Source organism: Odontesthes bonariensis, chromosome 1 (genome assembly GCF_027942865.1).
Source record: "Odontesthes bonariensis isolate fOdoBon6 chromosome 1, fOdoBon6.hap1, whole genome shotgun sequence".
Lineage (NCBI taxonomy): Eukaryota > Metazoa > Chordata > Actinopteri > Atheriniformes > Atherinopsidae > Odontesthes > Odontesthes bonariensis.
In genome coordinates this window covers 42,711,708-42,728,581 of record NC_134506.1, presented here as the reverse complement: position 1 = coordinate 42,728,581, position 16,874 = coordinate 42,711,708, and the positions used below count along the sequence as shown (strand labels likewise).

At 40.3% G+C, this 16,874-nt stretch overlaps 1 protein-coding gene across 1 annotated transcript; it reads right to left on the bottom strand.

The window, feature by feature from the left end:
* Nucleotides 1-6,503: 6,503 nt before the first annotated feature.
* Nucleotides 6,504-15,391, bottom strand: sh2d7 (SH2 domain containing 7). The gene is made up of 6 exons (XM_075472532.1): nucleotides 15,208-15,391; nucleotides 12,908-12,997; nucleotides 12,655-12,820; nucleotides 11,496-11,732; nucleotides 8,551-9,192; nucleotides 6,504-7,818 (listed from the first exon to the last, which is right to left on the bottom strand). The coding sequence occupies exons 1-6, from the start codon at nucleotides 15,357-15,359 to the stop codon at nucleotides 7,774-7,776; spliced, it is 1,332 nt and encodes a 443-aa protein (XP_075328647.1). The 5' UTR covers nucleotides 15,360-15,391; the 3' UTR covers nucleotides 6,504-7,773.
* Between the last annotated feature and the right edge of the window lie 1,483 nt (nucleotides 15,392-16,874).

Below are 16,874 nucleotides of genomic sequence, written 5' to 3'. Positions count from 1 at the left end.
ATTTTATGATGCATGATATAAATCCATTAAGTTTAGGCGAGGCGAGGCATCTTTATTTATATAGCGCATTTCATACCACAGGCAACTCAATGTGCTTTACATAAAGACAAGGCATTTAAAAGAACAGCATAAAGCAGCATAAAAACGAGCAATTTGAAGAGAATAAAAATTAAAACACAGTTAAAAGCAATCAAAGAAGGGGTAAAAAAGAAAAATATAAACTCAACCATAAGTACACCGAAAGAGAAATGTTTTTAAAGGGGAACTCCGGGGCATTTGAAGCGCGTTTCCATTGCTAGGGGTTGTCAAATACTGATAGTAGGACACAGAGAGGTGCAAATCTGCGCTCCCTGTGTGGAGATCGCGCTGTTCGCACAGCGTGTCATGCGAGGCTAATACGTGGTGGCTAAGGGGCAACTGCTAACCCTTCCACGTAAAACAACAACTTGCACACTGCAGAAACGTCACACCACTTTATAACCCATCCGACAATAAAGTCACAAGCCTTACCATCAAAACCATATGCATGGTTCTCACATTACTGGCATGGAGACGTTACAAAACAACTTTATAAACAGCATGTAACTCACCGGCTGGTTGTAGGCTCGCGCATGTGAAAGCCCAAAAGAGTCGATGGACGATAATCCCATATACAAAACAATTATCTTCTCTAGAAAAACTGCGTTCAAGTATTTAAAACATTACAACAATATTACTGGGCATGTATTGTTGTAATGTTTTAAATACTTGAACTGCGTTCAAGTATTTAAAACATTGGGTTATACTCTACTAGCATGTCATTCATGTATTCTGGACGAGTAGCAGAACTTTAAAATCTATTCTGTATCTGACCGGGAGCCCATTTAAAGACTTAATTTTTTAAGTGATTCATTCTTGTTGGTTGGACGTCAATCAAGCAATAGCCGCATTCCCACTATTGGAACCTTCTGCAGTTCCTTGAACCTTTTCAGGAACGGGGCCGTTTTTTCCCTCATTCGCACATACAGGAACTCTGGACCACGGCCCTCAGTTCCTGGAACCATTTCAGCTCCTTCTCCTCAGCTGGGTCTGTTCTGGTTTCCATAGGAACACATCTGACGGAGGTGTTTGGTGGTCGGTAGCTCCGCCCCTTGTCAGGCTGAAATGTATCCTCATAGGACAACAGGGTTGGGGAGTAACGGATTACATGTAACGGCGTTACGGTAAAAGGATACAAAATAAAAGTAACTGTAATCCGTTACAGTACAAGCAAAAATGATGTACAGTACTCAGATTACAGTTACATTCAGTGAGATTGGGGGTTACTTAACAGGATTACAATTTGTGCGAGGTTATTGCAGTGACAGAAGTACAGAGCGGCAGGGTCGGACTGGGGAAAAAAATCGGCCCTGGCAATTTTCCCCGGGACCAGCCCCCCCTCAGTATTAATTAGTATCTCCAATCTAATTAAATAAAAATAAAAAAACGAGCACAGACCGCTCATACAGTCAATGGCATGTACCCATAGAAAAAATACACACTCACACACACATCACACAACCTGACTATCGACTGCTAACAACCATGATCAGTAACCTACACAAACCCAGACACATAATGGCTCGGCGGCCAGCAATCGGATAAACCAACGAAGTGAATCAATCCTGTGAAAGAATGAAACCTGCACTCACCGATTATGAAGTTAACTCTGCCAGCCCCATACTCTTGCCCCTGCTCAGCTAACTCCTTGACGTCAGGTATGGTTGGTAACGTTACGGCAGCTAGCATTGGCAACTAGGCTGCTCGGCATGCTAAATCGGTAAGCATTAGGCTACTGAAGAAAGCTAGTTTTTTTAACTACGTTATATTATCATCTTTCTTCTCGGCTATAAGTTAACCTTTGTTTACGGCCACTGGCCCTAACCTGACACGCTAGCTGTCAAATCACCTGGAAGTTTTCACCGGAAGTACTGGCGCACACACACAAGCAAGGGTGTGCAAAGAAAAATAAAATGTGATGTAAAATCTTACTTTGCTTGTTTATTACTAAAGTAGAGCACTTCATTGTCATTGCACATGTATTAATGAAATGCAGTTTGGCATCTTATCAAGTATAACGCGTGCAGATTGTATAGCATGCAGTATTTAGAGATAAAATGCAGTTATTTACAGCTAGTGTAAGGAAAGATGGTTAATAGATATGTGCAGAATAGATCAATTACCTAGGGAAATGCATGTATGTGCAGAGAATGTATTATGTAGTTATGGCAGTACAATGAAAAGAAAAATAGCATGGTATAAATAAATGTGATAAATACAGATGGAATCATACAGATAATATACAGATTATCCTATACCATAAATAGGTAAAAGGAATCCAAAAGGAATCCAAAAGTAATCCAAAAGTAATTAGTTACATTACTTTTTTAAGTAATCCAAAAAGTTACACTACAATTACATTTTAAACAAGGTAACTTGTAACTGTAACGGATTACATTTTTAAAGTAACTTACCCAACACTGTACAACACGGACACGACCTGCGCGTGTTTAATAAGTTAAACCTCCACGTGGTCTCCTTTGTCTGCGGCGCTCTGCTCTCCTTCCTTCATGAAACCAAGAAGTATGGCCTGCGCTCCATCCTTCGTCTCCTGACTCTCTCTGTGAGCTCTGCCAGCCTCCATGTTACACGCTCGATGTGATCGTCCATGATTAATATCACCATCATGCAGACCATGAACACGGTGGCCTCCCCGCTCTCCATGTTAGCTTCTTGGTGCTGTTTTTTTCTTCTCTCCTTACTTTTACCGGGTTTTGTTTTGTTCTGTTTTGTTATTGAATGTGGCGCTACACGGCTAACGTAACACGTCACTGACGCAGACAGCTGCGTCGCATCAGTCCCCATCAAGGTCCCGACTCATGTGCGAATGCAAACTGAAACAGTTCCCCTGGGTAAGGGCAGTTATTAGAACGAAATTCGAGGAGGATCGTTCTTAGAACTGCTCTGTCCGAAAGCGGCTATTGATTAAACAACTGTATGTATGAAACAAATGCCCCTTTTATGGTTTTCTTTCAGAATTGGGCAATGTGTTTTGTGGACTTTGGTTATGACTGTAAATCATGTGGTTCTGTTGGCTTCTTCAAGCCCAGGAGTGTGTAAATTTTGGGATCAATGTCTGAGACTACAGACATAGACAGATGGATTGGTGCTTCATCGACTGTAATGAGGGTGCCATGCTGGTCTTTCTGGGGTTCCTGCTCGAAAATGACATGCCCAAAATGAATTGAGTGTTTCTCTGCAATCACAAACTCTGCATAAACCATCTTTGGTATCAAATTAAAGCTAACACTTGTGAGTCATCATAAGAGTTGGATAGAACTGGATGTGACCCTCCCGCCCCCACTATCGGGGGCTCTGGGTTTGAAGAGGTAGGGAGCTGGTGATGGGGGAGGAACTCCAACATCCGTAGAGCCGCTGCTCCTCTACATAGAAATGAGTAAGCTGAGGTGGTTCATCTGTTAGGGTGCCTCCTGGTCGCCTCCCATTGGAGGTTTTTTTGGACACATCCATCTAAAAGGAGGCCCAGAACTCTATGGTGGGATTATCTGGCCTGGGAGCGCCTCAGGTTCCCCCAGGAGGAGCTGGAGAGTGTCGCTGGTGAGATGGATGTCTGGGTTTTCCTCCTGGACCTGTTGCCTCTGCACCGTAACTTTGGATAAGTGGAAGTGGATGGATGGATGGTGAGATTCCTCTGGCTTTTATCATTGGAAATACGATTTAGAGGATTATTCCAATGGATTTCATCTACTGGGATCTTGAGAATTCCAACTTCTGATTTCAAATGGATCACACCATCCATCTGACTTTCCAAGTTGGATATCTTGGAAGTCAGAACTCAGAGCCAGGAATGACATCACACCTGAAGTCACCGTGTTGCATGATTTGATCACTAACCAGGTTGTCACGTCCATGGGGTTTTCCCCATGTTTTTAGTTTTTTGTTTTATCATGTTTTAGGTTCATGTCTTGGTTTTTGAGTTCATGTTTTGTTTTAGTTTTGCCATTGTTTTCCCCCTCACTTCCCATGCCAGGTCATTAGTTGTCACTCACGTCACCTGTTTTTCAGCTGCACTCATTCACCAATCACTCCCAGTTCACTATTTAGTTTCCAGGCTCCCCTTTCAGTTTGTGATTTCTTTCCACGATCTCACCATTCCCTTGCCACGCCACGCCACGCCTTTAAGATAAGTGGTTTTTCCATGTCATGCGAAGTCTTTTGTTTTCTTTAGTCATGTTCTTGTCCCACAGTTTAAGTTTTTTTTTGTTATCCGGCTCAGCCGCGCTTTTTGTTTTGTCTTAAGTTTGTAAATAAACCAAGTTTGCTTTTTACATCTTTTGAGTCCGCATCCGTGTCCTGCCAACCCACCAACACAGGTTCGCTATTATCCTTAATATAAGTTGATGGAAAATTACCATCTGTTTTGCACATACAGCGTTAGTAGCAGCACGTTGGCGAGGTTCCTATCCTGCACTACGTACACCACTGAGCTCGGATGTAAAAATCCAACGTGCCTGCTTTGCATATACACAACCTCGGATAAACGGAAGATGACCCTGATCCTAATCCTGATGAGATGATAAACTGATTCACCCGGGCTTGGTTTCACTTTAGCTGGGTGAGTTGAAAAAAATTTTACATTAGTTGTTGAATGAACCAGTCTTATTGTCTCACTTAGATCTGTTTTCATATATTTAACATTAGATTAATCTAAGTTGATGGACAAAATACTTTTTCATGCAACAAGAATTAGTTTTTCTTCAGATCATGTCGCCCGAAACCCAAATTACGTAGACAAAACAGGATTATTTAAGGCTGAAAGAAAAGCAACATAATTGTGTGGAAATTTGTCCAATTTATTCTTTTTCATTCAACAACTTATTTTCTTAATTTTTTTTTTTTTTAGTTCACCACATGTGCATAGCGAACATGAAGGCCTAAGGAACATGACAAACTTCACATTCACCCCACAAAATTTAGTCAAAGAGTCATTTCATCCTTTTCTAAAAAATCTAACCACTCTCCTTCCAATCTTGTGACTAAACACACCCTTAAAATATGGCGCCAATTTAGAAAACATTTTAATTTGACCCACTAAAATGGCTTTATGCCCATAATTAATAATGATATTTTTCCTGCTGCAAAAACGGATTCAGCTTTTCTTTTATGGTATGATAGTGGCATAGTGTTTTTCAATGATTTATTTTTGAGTAACACTTTCATTTCCTTTGAGACCTTACGCGAGAATTTTTCACTACCTCAGGTCCATTTCTTCAGATATTTACAGGGACGTAGTTTTGCCAGAGAACATTACCCATTAACTCACTTACCTGATAATGATTTGCTTGACGTAATACTTGGGCGGGATCCTACTCGTTAGGGCAACATTTATTTTATGTTCAACATTATTTTGAATTTTATTATGCCTTCAACTGAGAAGATTAGATGCACCTGGGAACAGGACCTTGGTGTTCCAATCCCAACATTGACATGGGAAGGTTGCCTGGATTGGATTCATACTTCATCTTTATGCCTCAGACACAATCTGATTCAGTTCAAAGTTCTACACAGACTTCATTTTTCCAGGGAACGGTTGGCCAGCATTTATCCCAACACTGACTCACATTGTTTGAGATGTCGTCAAGGCGTGGCCACTCTTGGACTTATGTTCTGGTCGTCTCCATCTCTGACTAATTTCTGGACTCAAATATTTGATGGTTTTACACATATGTGTGGCAGGCCCATCCCATTAGATCCAGTCACTGCTGTTTTTGGTGTTATGGGCGATAATGTTCAGGTTTCTACGTCCCAAACACATGCCATTGCATTCGCTTCACTTCTTGCTAGGAGACTTATCTTGCGGCAATGGAAATCTGCTAACCCCCCGTCTTTCCTCTGTTGGGTCAAGGAGGTCTTGGCTTTTTTGCCCTTAGAAAAGCTTAGATACTCAAGGGGTAAGTCTTCTAACAGGTTTCACAAAACATGGAGTCCTTTCCTAGATTTTGGTGACAGTCTTTCTTTCTCTTAACCATCACTGGTGCATACTTCAGGGCACTGGGTGCGGCACAGTTGCACTGTTTACAAGATGACACTCAGAAATAAATCCACATAATGTGTTTAAATGTTGAGATACTCCTCAAGGTAGCAGACCTCCTCTTTTGTTATTGATGTTATTGTTTTTATTTATTTATTTTCTATTATTATTATTGTTATTACTGCCATTTCTTTTTTCTTCATGCTATACATTTGTCATTTTGTTTTGTTTATTTGTTTGTTTTTTGTTTATCTATTCATTATCATTTTGGTATTATTATTATTGTATTTTAAACTGAGTACTGTATGTATTATGTGTACACCTGGGTGGGTGGGATTTGGGTTGCTATTTGTATAATTGTGAAAACCTATAAATAAAGTTACAAAAAAAAAAAGTAATTTCAGTCAAAGCAAACCTTCTTGTTGTATATTTTAGATTTATTAACATCACTCAAGCACATCAATAGAAAGCTCAGTACGTCAGCCAGAGTCGAGGACAGAGCAACAAAATCTTGGATTTAATTTCTTGTGTTGACTTTAGTTTCTCCACAGTCCAACAATAACAAGTTTTTATTGTATTAAAGTCATGCTCCAGCTCCTGAAACTCATCTGTGTACCTCCAAATTTTACTGTTTGAATTTATCTTTGCCATGAATAAAAAAAACTCGTCTTTAGGATCTTGCTTTGGATAACTCTCCCTCTTCTTCATAATTCAGTGAATGAGAATCTATGAATATGCTAATCTGGACCCACCCTCATACCCACATCTGATACCAGCCTTCCTGTAGGTATCATTAATAACTAACTCTAATATTGGTGTAAATCAGTCGTACATCTAATAAAAACTAATGGATTTTAACTTTGAACCAGAGAGCGATTCTCACAGAAAGTCGTAGGAATTTTACAAGTCCTAGCAAGCTTCTTGCTGCCTCCAACAGTTCACAGAGGGCTACACTCTGTCTTGCTTGTGCTGTGATATCCACCTAGCCAAGACTACCTTCTCCTTGCTTCTTAGCTTCTCACTTAAAGGGATAGTTCGCCTCTTTTGACATGAAGCTGTATGACATCCCATATCAGCAACATCATTTCTGAACATCTTCTTACCCCCTGCAGCGTCCTGTGAGCAGAGTTCCAGCCTCGTTTTGGTGTTGATGAAGGTAGTCCGGCTAGTTGGCTGGGGTTTAAAAAATAAAGCGTCTTGCTTCTCAAAACAATATGCATCACAAAATCGTTCTCCAGGAAAAAGTCAGACCTTTTTACCTGCTTCACTGATGAACATCTGTCAAATAAACTCTAGAGTCAGCTGCCCGTGTACAACTGAGTCCCTGAGAGGATTCAACATGATGAAGAGCTCTTAAAACATTCCTCCATTTCTACAGGTGAAAACACAGCTGTAAGTGTGAGGCTAATAATCTCAGACATTTCCTTTGGTCAGTTTATAATGAAAGTTTACTATGTAGCTCTGTCCTCTACCTTGCTCCATCTTTTATCGCCATGACAGCACATCCTGAAATCAATTTTTTTTTTTTTTTTTATGAAAATTGTACAATATTAAATTTTATTCAGGTTATTAACTAAAATAACATATAACAGCTTTTTGTTCCTTCGGTGAAACGTAGCTGGGGTCATCTGAAAGGGCAGGAGGTAAGAAAAACGAGGAGGCCCAATACGCTGCTGTGAGGAACTCCATCGGAGATGCAGCATTTATTTCTTCATGTAATCAGGAAGAAATTTCTTCCAGTTCAAATTCTGCAAACACAAAGTAATAAAATCAAAAACGAGGATTTATGTTTTATCAGCAACACGTTCTTTTTAAAGGGGAACTCCGGTATTTTCAACATTAAGCCTGTTTTCTGAGTCGTCTGCAATGTTTTAGAACCCCCCTCACCGCTTTTTTGATGTTTACTGCTGTCTCCGGTATTTGCCTAATTTTGATTCTTCTCAACCTGCTTCAGAACGGCAAGTCATGTGCATGTCCAAAAAGGTCCGTAAAAGCACCATAAACGTCCGTTTTCAAAATCATCAACTCACCGGAGTGGTTACTGGTGTGCACTGGTAATCCATATCAAATTTCGTTGCGAAAAGTTGCTTCTGTTGTGTTTTATTTGACATTTTGTACTGGATGTTCGTTGATATTACTCCGCCACCGCTAAGAAAATAGTGCGAGCATGAACGAGCTGCCAAATAAAACACGACAGAAGCAACTTTTCGCAACGAAATTTGATATGGATTACCAGTGCACACCAGTAACCACTCCGGTGAGTTGATTATTTGAAAACGGACGTTTATGGTGCTTTTACGGACCTTTTTGGACATGCACATGACTTGCCGTTCTGAAGCAGGTTGAGAAGAATCAAAATTAGGCAAATACCGGAGACAGCAGTAAACATCAAAAAAGCGGTGAGGGGGGTTCTAAAACATTGCAGACGACTCAGAAAACAGGCTTAATGTTGAAAATACCGCAGTTCTCCTTTAACTTACATTTGTTCCCCAGGTGCTTTTGGACTTCTTGGTCTTCAAATCCTCCAGCGACTCATAAGTGTTGCTTTGGACGGGAATCTGCTCGTAGGTTTCTTCAGATAGTCCTGCTGGCATCGGCCCCTGAGGAACCTCGGCGTACATCCCGTCCCCTTGCAGGGCTGAACTTCCTCCGGGTGTCTCGGAGGACTGGTACAGCGGGTTGGACTTCAGCAGGTCGTGATCGTTGCTCTGCTGCTCTGACCTGGAACTGTTTACACCTTCAGAGGGAGCGTGGAGGGAGTAGGTTTGGCAGGTGACCCTCTTCTGAGGAGTGGATGCTGTGGAAGAAGGGCTGCTGCCCTTGTTGGAGTGCGGCTCCTCCTCCGTGTCGCTGTTGTCCAGTTTGGGTAGAGATTTGCTCCTGTTCTCCATGTGATTCAGCTCAGAGTACGTGACGCCTGGTTGGCGAAGATCGCCAGGATAGGTTGTATCTGTGGTGTTGAATGAGTCTGTGTCGGACGTTTGTGCGTTTGCGCTTCCTCCGAGTCTCTCCGCTCTGTTTGAGTCGGTCGGGGTTTCACTTGGATGTGGAATCGTCTCATGAAAAGAGCCACTCAAGGTGAACCCCAAAGGGATGCCTCTCTTAGGGACTGGAGGCACACCCTGAAAAACACAACAACACAATGAGAAGAAGGTTTTACAAAACACTCTGTCGACAGGTCGTGCCACGAAAATAAGTAAATCTGTAAGATGACAAAAAAATGAAAACATTTTATTGTTTAAGGTGTGTAGAAACAGGGCAGTTGGTGGCGTAGTAGGTACAGCAGGCGCCCCATGTACAGAGGCTATAGTCCTCGCTGCAGCTGGCCCCGGCTCGAGTCCCGCATCAGACGGCCCTTTGCTGCATGTTGTTCCCCCCTTTCTCTCTGCCCCCTGCTTCCTGTCTCTCTACACTGTCCCATCTAATAAAGGCATAAAAAGCCCCAAAAAATGTGTTGAAACAAGTACTCCCTGTACTTTTGTTTCAGTCTTAGATACCATTTCAACTACTTATCTTCCCCTGTTATTTTTTGTTTATTCTCATAGAGCAGTGATACTCACTATTTTTTTTCACCAGAGCCACACTGGCAGCAAAATCAAGGGAAGAGCCACTTTTACCACAACATACTTAAGTCCCCTTTTGCAAATATATATTTCTACATATAAAACATCCCACAAAAAAAGAAACAACACAGCCAATACATGTTCAATTCAGACCACATTTACCTTAATACTGGGATGAGTGGAAGCTGGCGTGCATGTCCTTAACTTTCTTCATGTTGTATTTGTAGTTTGTTGTTGTAATCATAGTGAGACATTCAGGATGAGCATGGTTTTTGTGCTGGTTTTTGCCCTTTTTTAATTAAAAACTGATCCATTGTCCCTACTTGTCGCGGTACACCCAACGTTTACCTGCTCGTCCCCTCTCTGGCGTCTTCATGCTGATTTTTCGTTTGTTTTTTGTGCTGGTTTTTGCCCTTTTTTAATTAAAAACCGATCCATTGTGCCTGCATCTCGCGCTGGCTAAAGGAGCTAGCATGCTCTGCGGTCAAGTGTGAGGTGGTTTAAGCGGGCTGCGTTGCCAGGTTTATCAGTGTGCCCCCTTTAGGAAACACCATTAAGCCTTAATTAATACTTAATACTAATACGCTGTATTGTTATTGGTATAAGTTACTATGCGAGTGCTAGCCACCAATTAAAGCTTGAGGAGCCGCGCAATTAGTATCTCTGTCATAGTGCATTAGTGCCTCTGGAACCGGAAACCTCCACATCTGGAAAGGCTCCATCAATGCTGAAGGGTGTAAACAGGTTTTAGAGCAACATCTGCTCCCACCCAGACGACGTCTTCTTCAGGGGAGGTCTTGCATATTTCAGCAGGACAAAGTTAAACCACATCCTGCATCTATTCCAACAGCACGGCGTCGTAGTTTTAGAGTCCGGCTGCTGGACTGAGCTGCCTGCCCAGGACTGCTGAGCAGCTAGAATCCTCCATCAGACAGGAATGGGATGACATTCCTCTCCCAGAGGACCAGCAGCTGGTCTCCTCAGTTCCCAGATGTTTACAGATGTTGATAAAAGAAAAGGGGGGTGCTACACAGTGGGAAACATGCACCTGTTCCAACTTTCATGAGACGTGTTGCTGCCATCAGATTAAAGATGAGCACATTTTTCAAGATTTGATCATTCTTCTATGTTTTATTGTGAATACAGGATTGGTTTATGAGATTTGTAATTCACTGCATTCTGTTTTTTTTATTTACATTCAATCGAACTAGTATTTATATTCACACCACAGAGATTTATTTATGTACATCCTGCTCCAGCTAGGTTCAAATTGGTGGTTTTCCATGTGGCTCTAAAAAAAAGTGGTTGTGAATCGAGTTTGGCTCTTGAGAAACTGACCTATATTGTTAGAAAGAGGGCTTCTGAATTTTATGATATTTGGAGGATATTTCTGGAACTGTTGAGGGAGGGAGAATGAGATAATGAAAATTATTTAATTTGTTGTTGGGAGTGCAAGCTGTAACCTACAATTTGAATACTTTTTTTAAATTTATTATTATTATTTATATGTGTTTATTTACTTATTTATTTTTTTATTATTTTCATTATTTCATATTCATTGCCCAGTAATTTGCAGAATAATTACTGCAGTTTAATGTATTTTTTTTAATCATTTAATTATTATTTTCTCTACGTATGTAAATATATGTTTTGGATGTTTAAATTGTTGGATGTTGTTTTATTAACATGAAAAACCAATAAATATATGTTGTTTTTTTTTTTTAAAGTGGCTGTGAGCTCTTCCCAAAGGTGTCAAACACAACGCACACCTGATAGAATATTTTAATAAGCATAGAGTTGTTAAAAGGCTGTTTCACATTAGATTTCTATTGACAGACAGTCGGGTCTTGTTTCCGTCTTACCTGCGAGAGAGACGCTGCATCTACAGACACCGTCCCTGTCAGCTTCCTGTTTCTGGATTTTAACGGCAGCACCGGCGGTTGTGTTCGAGGAGATTCATTTTGATGCTGAATCCTTTGATTATTACCAGGTTCTCTCTGATGATCTCTTTTTTGATCCCAAATGTTCCGCAGAGCTTGCACGCTGACCCCAGACTTCCACTTGGCATTCACCACGTCATACACCTCACCAGCATCTTCCTGAAAATAACAGCCAGTGTCACTGTCTCTTTATGACGTTAACAAGGGAAAGAACATGGAAATGATGCAGGCACCAGTCAAATTACACAGGTAATGTAGCAACTGAGGCCATATAGAGCTAAGAATAGACGGCTAGTCTGCTGTCTTTAATTTTGTCATACATTTTTTTGTCTTTTTTAATAGATTAAGCCTTAAAAAAAGAAAATTTATGTTCCACCCTGAGGTCATAAAAGCTGTACGCTTATCCTAACTGTTCCTCAAGAGATGTTTCTATCCTCTTGTTTTAAGATTTCTGGACAGGAATCCCAGACTTTTAGGGCCAAAGGCGTGATGTCTCGCGTGAGGTAGCGTCCTGTTGACGGAAGAGCTCTGATTGAGAGCAGGTACTGGCTTGATTAAATTCATTCTGGACTCTCTATCCGACCACATGAAGACCTCGGGACACTTCGGTTTGGCTTTAGGGACCCTCTACTCACTACCACGTAAGTGTTATGTTGTTTGGAGCTGTAGAAGAGGTATAAAAATAGCGTTTTGTAGCGGCGATATGATATGCCCCGCTCACTTCCAGGCTAACGACTTTTGGCTAAAAACGGTCAAATCGAAATTCTCAAAACACATCCGAATGACATGATTTTGATGTCAACTCAACGTATGTACTCCCAACATCCCGTAAATTGATCTAAAGTGCATTTTACTCCGGATTATCCCTTTAATAGTGAGAATGCCTTAAAGCATTCTCACAACTAGTGGCCAGAGCACAAACTTATGGGCTTCTGTGCTCACTAAGGTTAAAAGCTAAAAATATGGAGGGGACAAAAACACTTCCATCTTCCAAACTCCATTCCTCCTGAAAATGTTCCTGCGAGTTGTAATATGCTTCTAAACTAAAAAAAAGGAACCCTAAAAATCAATCAGTCCTCACCTCGTGACAGCTGGAGGTCAAGCACTCTCCAAACGGCTGAATGGGGCTGACCTTGTAGTGCCCTATCAGCTCGGTCAGACTGCCGAACAGCTGACAGTCTCCCGCTATGACAAACTGTCCATCTAGATTCTGGGTGATGACAAAATGGCGGCACCTGTCGTGGCCCCTGAGGAGGAAAGCGCAGGTCGAGTCAGAAAAGCGGCAGGAATTTAAACGCATTCAAACGAGTTCCAACCGACTTAATTTGCCTCACTTGTAGGACAGGATGTATCCGATGGCTTTATCGCTGAGGCGAATGAGGAAACTTCCCAGAGCTTTATCTTTCAGCAGATCTTCTGCGTCCCTGCAGCAGAGTGAGACACACGCAGTTAAACAGACCTGCAGGCAAATTAGATTTAAAAACATCAACCCTACGTCATGAAACCTCAGCCCGGCTCATGCTGCTGTTTATTTCACCCTCACATCAGTCGGAGATCACAAAGATCTGCTTCCAGGTTCTCAGATCCTGGCAAACTGATTTTTTTTTTTTTTTAACCGTAGAAACATGGAATAGATTTTAAAAGCCTGCTGATGGTTTACATCTGTGATCTGTTCAGAGAATATAAACCCAGCAGAGCTCTGAGATCCAAGGACTCAGGTCAGCTGGTCCAGACTAAACATGGAGAAGCAGCATTTAGCTGTTATGCTGCAAACAAGTGGAACAAACTGCCAGTGGAGATTAAACTTTCACCAAATGGAGACATTTTTAAATCCAGGTTAAAGACATTTCTGTTCTCATGTGTCTATGCATGAAATCTGCACGATATCTTTGAACTTATCTGGACTGTTGCTTGTTTTTAAATTCATTTAAATGATTTTATTTGTTTCTCTTTATATTCTTTTATGTATTTTTAATGCTTCTTGCACTCCCTGCTGCAATGCTTTTATTTTATGTGAAGCACTTTGAACTGTTTTGTATATGAAATGTGCTACAAATAAACTTGATTTGATTTTGATCTGATATTACCTGGATTTATAAAGAGAACATAAACAGAACAGCTCCTGTTCTAGTTTATGGGCTTTGTTGCTTATCTTTTTACTGTCTCTGTCCTAGTTTGGCTTCCTGTTTTATAGGAAAATACCACGTTTGTGTCAGGCTTTACAGATGGCTTCTGTAAAATGGATCTAATATTTCCCTCAGAGACTTTCCGGGTTGAAAGACTCTGTGTTCACTTCATCTATTGAAATAAACTCCTGAAGGGGTCTGTCAGTTGAAAAATAAACAGTTCTTCAGTGAGCCATCTCATTTCAGAACATGCAACCTGGTAACCATCCTGTGTGTTATCGTCATATCATTATCAAAAGCAAGAATATGTATACACCAACATGTAGAAAAACATCACTTTGCATGTAGAGAAGTCATCATTTGTCAATAAACGGATAAGAAATGGCAATCTAAAGCTGCTTAAACTCCCGATTTACCATTAAAAAAAAAAAAGCTTATTCTGCTGTAAATTTTGTAGTTCTGCTTTATAAAAATTGTTTTTTTACATGTAAAATATCGGCTTCATTGGAAAATAGACTTAACATGTAAAATATAAAAGAAAAATGGCCTATTTGGCTGCATGAGTGTGTAAACTGCATGTCATGGTTGGTCATTTCTTATGGTTTTAGTCTAAACTATGTCTGTAATCTCAATCTTCAAAGTAACTAATGTCCAAAACATTTAAACAGGCTGGAATTAAAAGTTTAAGCTCAAATAAACACACTGAAAAAAGTGACTTTTTGGTGAGGTAAACTCTATTAGAGTAACTCTCATCATTTCTACCTTGTATGTTTTAAGATTCAGTAAGAACTCGAGCTTTTTAAGTAAAATTAAACATTTTATTAACGTAATACATGAATTATGGGGGAAGAGTAAGTTTTACTTAGGTTTCCTTAAATGTTTAATAGTTGTATGTACATAAACCTAGAAATACTACATAAACTTTACTCTGAAAGTTTGTCGTTAAAATCTACTAAGTTACTTTATAACAGCAAATACTACAGATATATAAAATTTACTTAGAATTTTGAGTAAAATGATGTTCGTGCCTATGAAAAACAAGTAGACTTTACTTAATTTGTTTAACTAAATATAACTTAAAACTTAGATGTAATTAAGTAATTGTTACTTAATATCTTCAAAACTGTTATGTTTTATGGTAAGTAACATTTACTTGATACTGCAGCATTAAATGTTACTTAAATCATTTGAGTGCAAATACTTACAAAGGCTTTTTTAAGTAAATCTTATGAGTTGTTTTTTTCAGTGTATGTCTGTAATCTTAATCTTCAAAGTAACTGAAGTCCAAAACATTTAAACAGCCGGAATGAAAAGTTTAAGCTCAAATAAACACGATAACATCACGATGTTGACCTTGTGAACAGCGGCCTCAGACGTCCACTGAAATATACGCAGATAAAATGCTACATCCGAGTTTATCTTAACGTTATCCGACTGTAAGACTCAAACTTCCCCTGACTCGTCCCATGACAGGTGCTACAGCTGAGCTCTTTTCCCGTGTGTCTTACTTTCGAGCAGCGAGGCCCTGGAACCAGTCGGGGAAGTTCCCGTTGTGCATGATGAGCGGCGCCTGCGTCTCGGTGAACCACCTCAGCACCAGCTCCTTCAGGCCCCCCTCCGCCGCCTCCATGTGCAGGTCAACACCCGGACTCCTGGCCATCCTCGCCCGTCTGTCAGGAGCTGTGGGAGCTCAGGTGCACCAGCATGCTGAGCTCAGGTGACGTCTGGCCGCTGGCAGGAAGAGCAGGCGCCTCATTTGACTGCAGCAGCTGGGCGCCACTCTAACGTGAATAGCTGTATTGTTTCAGTTTATCTAGTGACTCCTGCACCTTTCATCGCTCTGACAGTTCCATTTTCCTATCGCTGCTCTTCATCGCAGATTGAACTTTGACCACTTGGCCTCAGACTTTTTTTTTGCTGGGAAAACCTTTTTGTTAACAAACAGGCCTTTCCACCCATCTGGGCCCGTCTTTCCCCTCCAGTCCTCCCATCACAGCTTCAAACAATCCCATTTGAACTTAGAGATAACAAAGAAACCTGCATGTGAGATGTCAGATAACAGCATTAAGACAAGATCTATACTGTAACGAATTGCTGTATATTTACTATGGATTTACAACAGTATCCTACTGTAATTTACAATAACTGTAAAATTCTGTTGAATATTCACCCCTCACATGTAAATTAACAGTTAAATCAGTCATTTAACAATGCCGGTAGACAACTGTAATTTAACAGCATAAAACAGTATTTGTAGTTCTCCTACTGCCATATACTGTAATCCAAAATACATTATTATACTGTTAAATAAATTACGGTAGATGTGCTGTAAAATTACTAAAACACAGTTATCCTACCCTATTATGTACTGTAATTCAAAAAACGGTAATATAACGTTAAAATAAATAACAGTAGCTGCACTGTAAAATAACAGTAAAATACTGGCGTCCCTGCTGCCAGTATTTTACTGGATCTCTTGAAGGCGTTACCAAAGCATTTGTGCAGCTTGTTTTCATTGATTTTACCTCTGCTTTTATGTGTATACAGATTATATGAATTTAACATCCATCCTGGTCTCATACAGTATGTTGGCTGTTGGATTTTTAACTGGAAGGTCTCAGCATGTGAGGCCCAGTGGAGTTTCGTCCTGTCACTGTTAGAGCTGGAGCCAAAATGTTGGCCATCACATTATCATCATTATTATTATTATTATTATTATTATTATTATTACAGCTGTCTCCCCTATGGCAATCAGTGACCAAGTGAGGTGGTAGAACTCTACAAGTACAATGGTTCAAGTACTAAATAAAAGTTGACCTTTGAGCATCATGTTGACCCCGTGTGTAGTAAATCTCACCAGAGAATGAACTTTTACCGCAATCTAAGAAGTTTTAAGTAACGTCGATACAATTTTTTATTAAACTGCTTTATTTTATTTAATCTGTTTTAATTTTTTCTTTCATCAGATTATAAATGATTCACAAACTTTTCAGCAGCAGCAGCAAAGGCAACAGGTGCCGACCGCACAGATGGCCAGGCGAGGAAACCGGAGCGCAAAACTCCATTTAGAATATGACGAAGTCAAAGTTTACTGACTTATCTGCAAAGGTTTATTCTCATTTAACACTTTGTGGGTAATAATTTGAGACTCGACGGGGGTTTTTATCAATTCGGC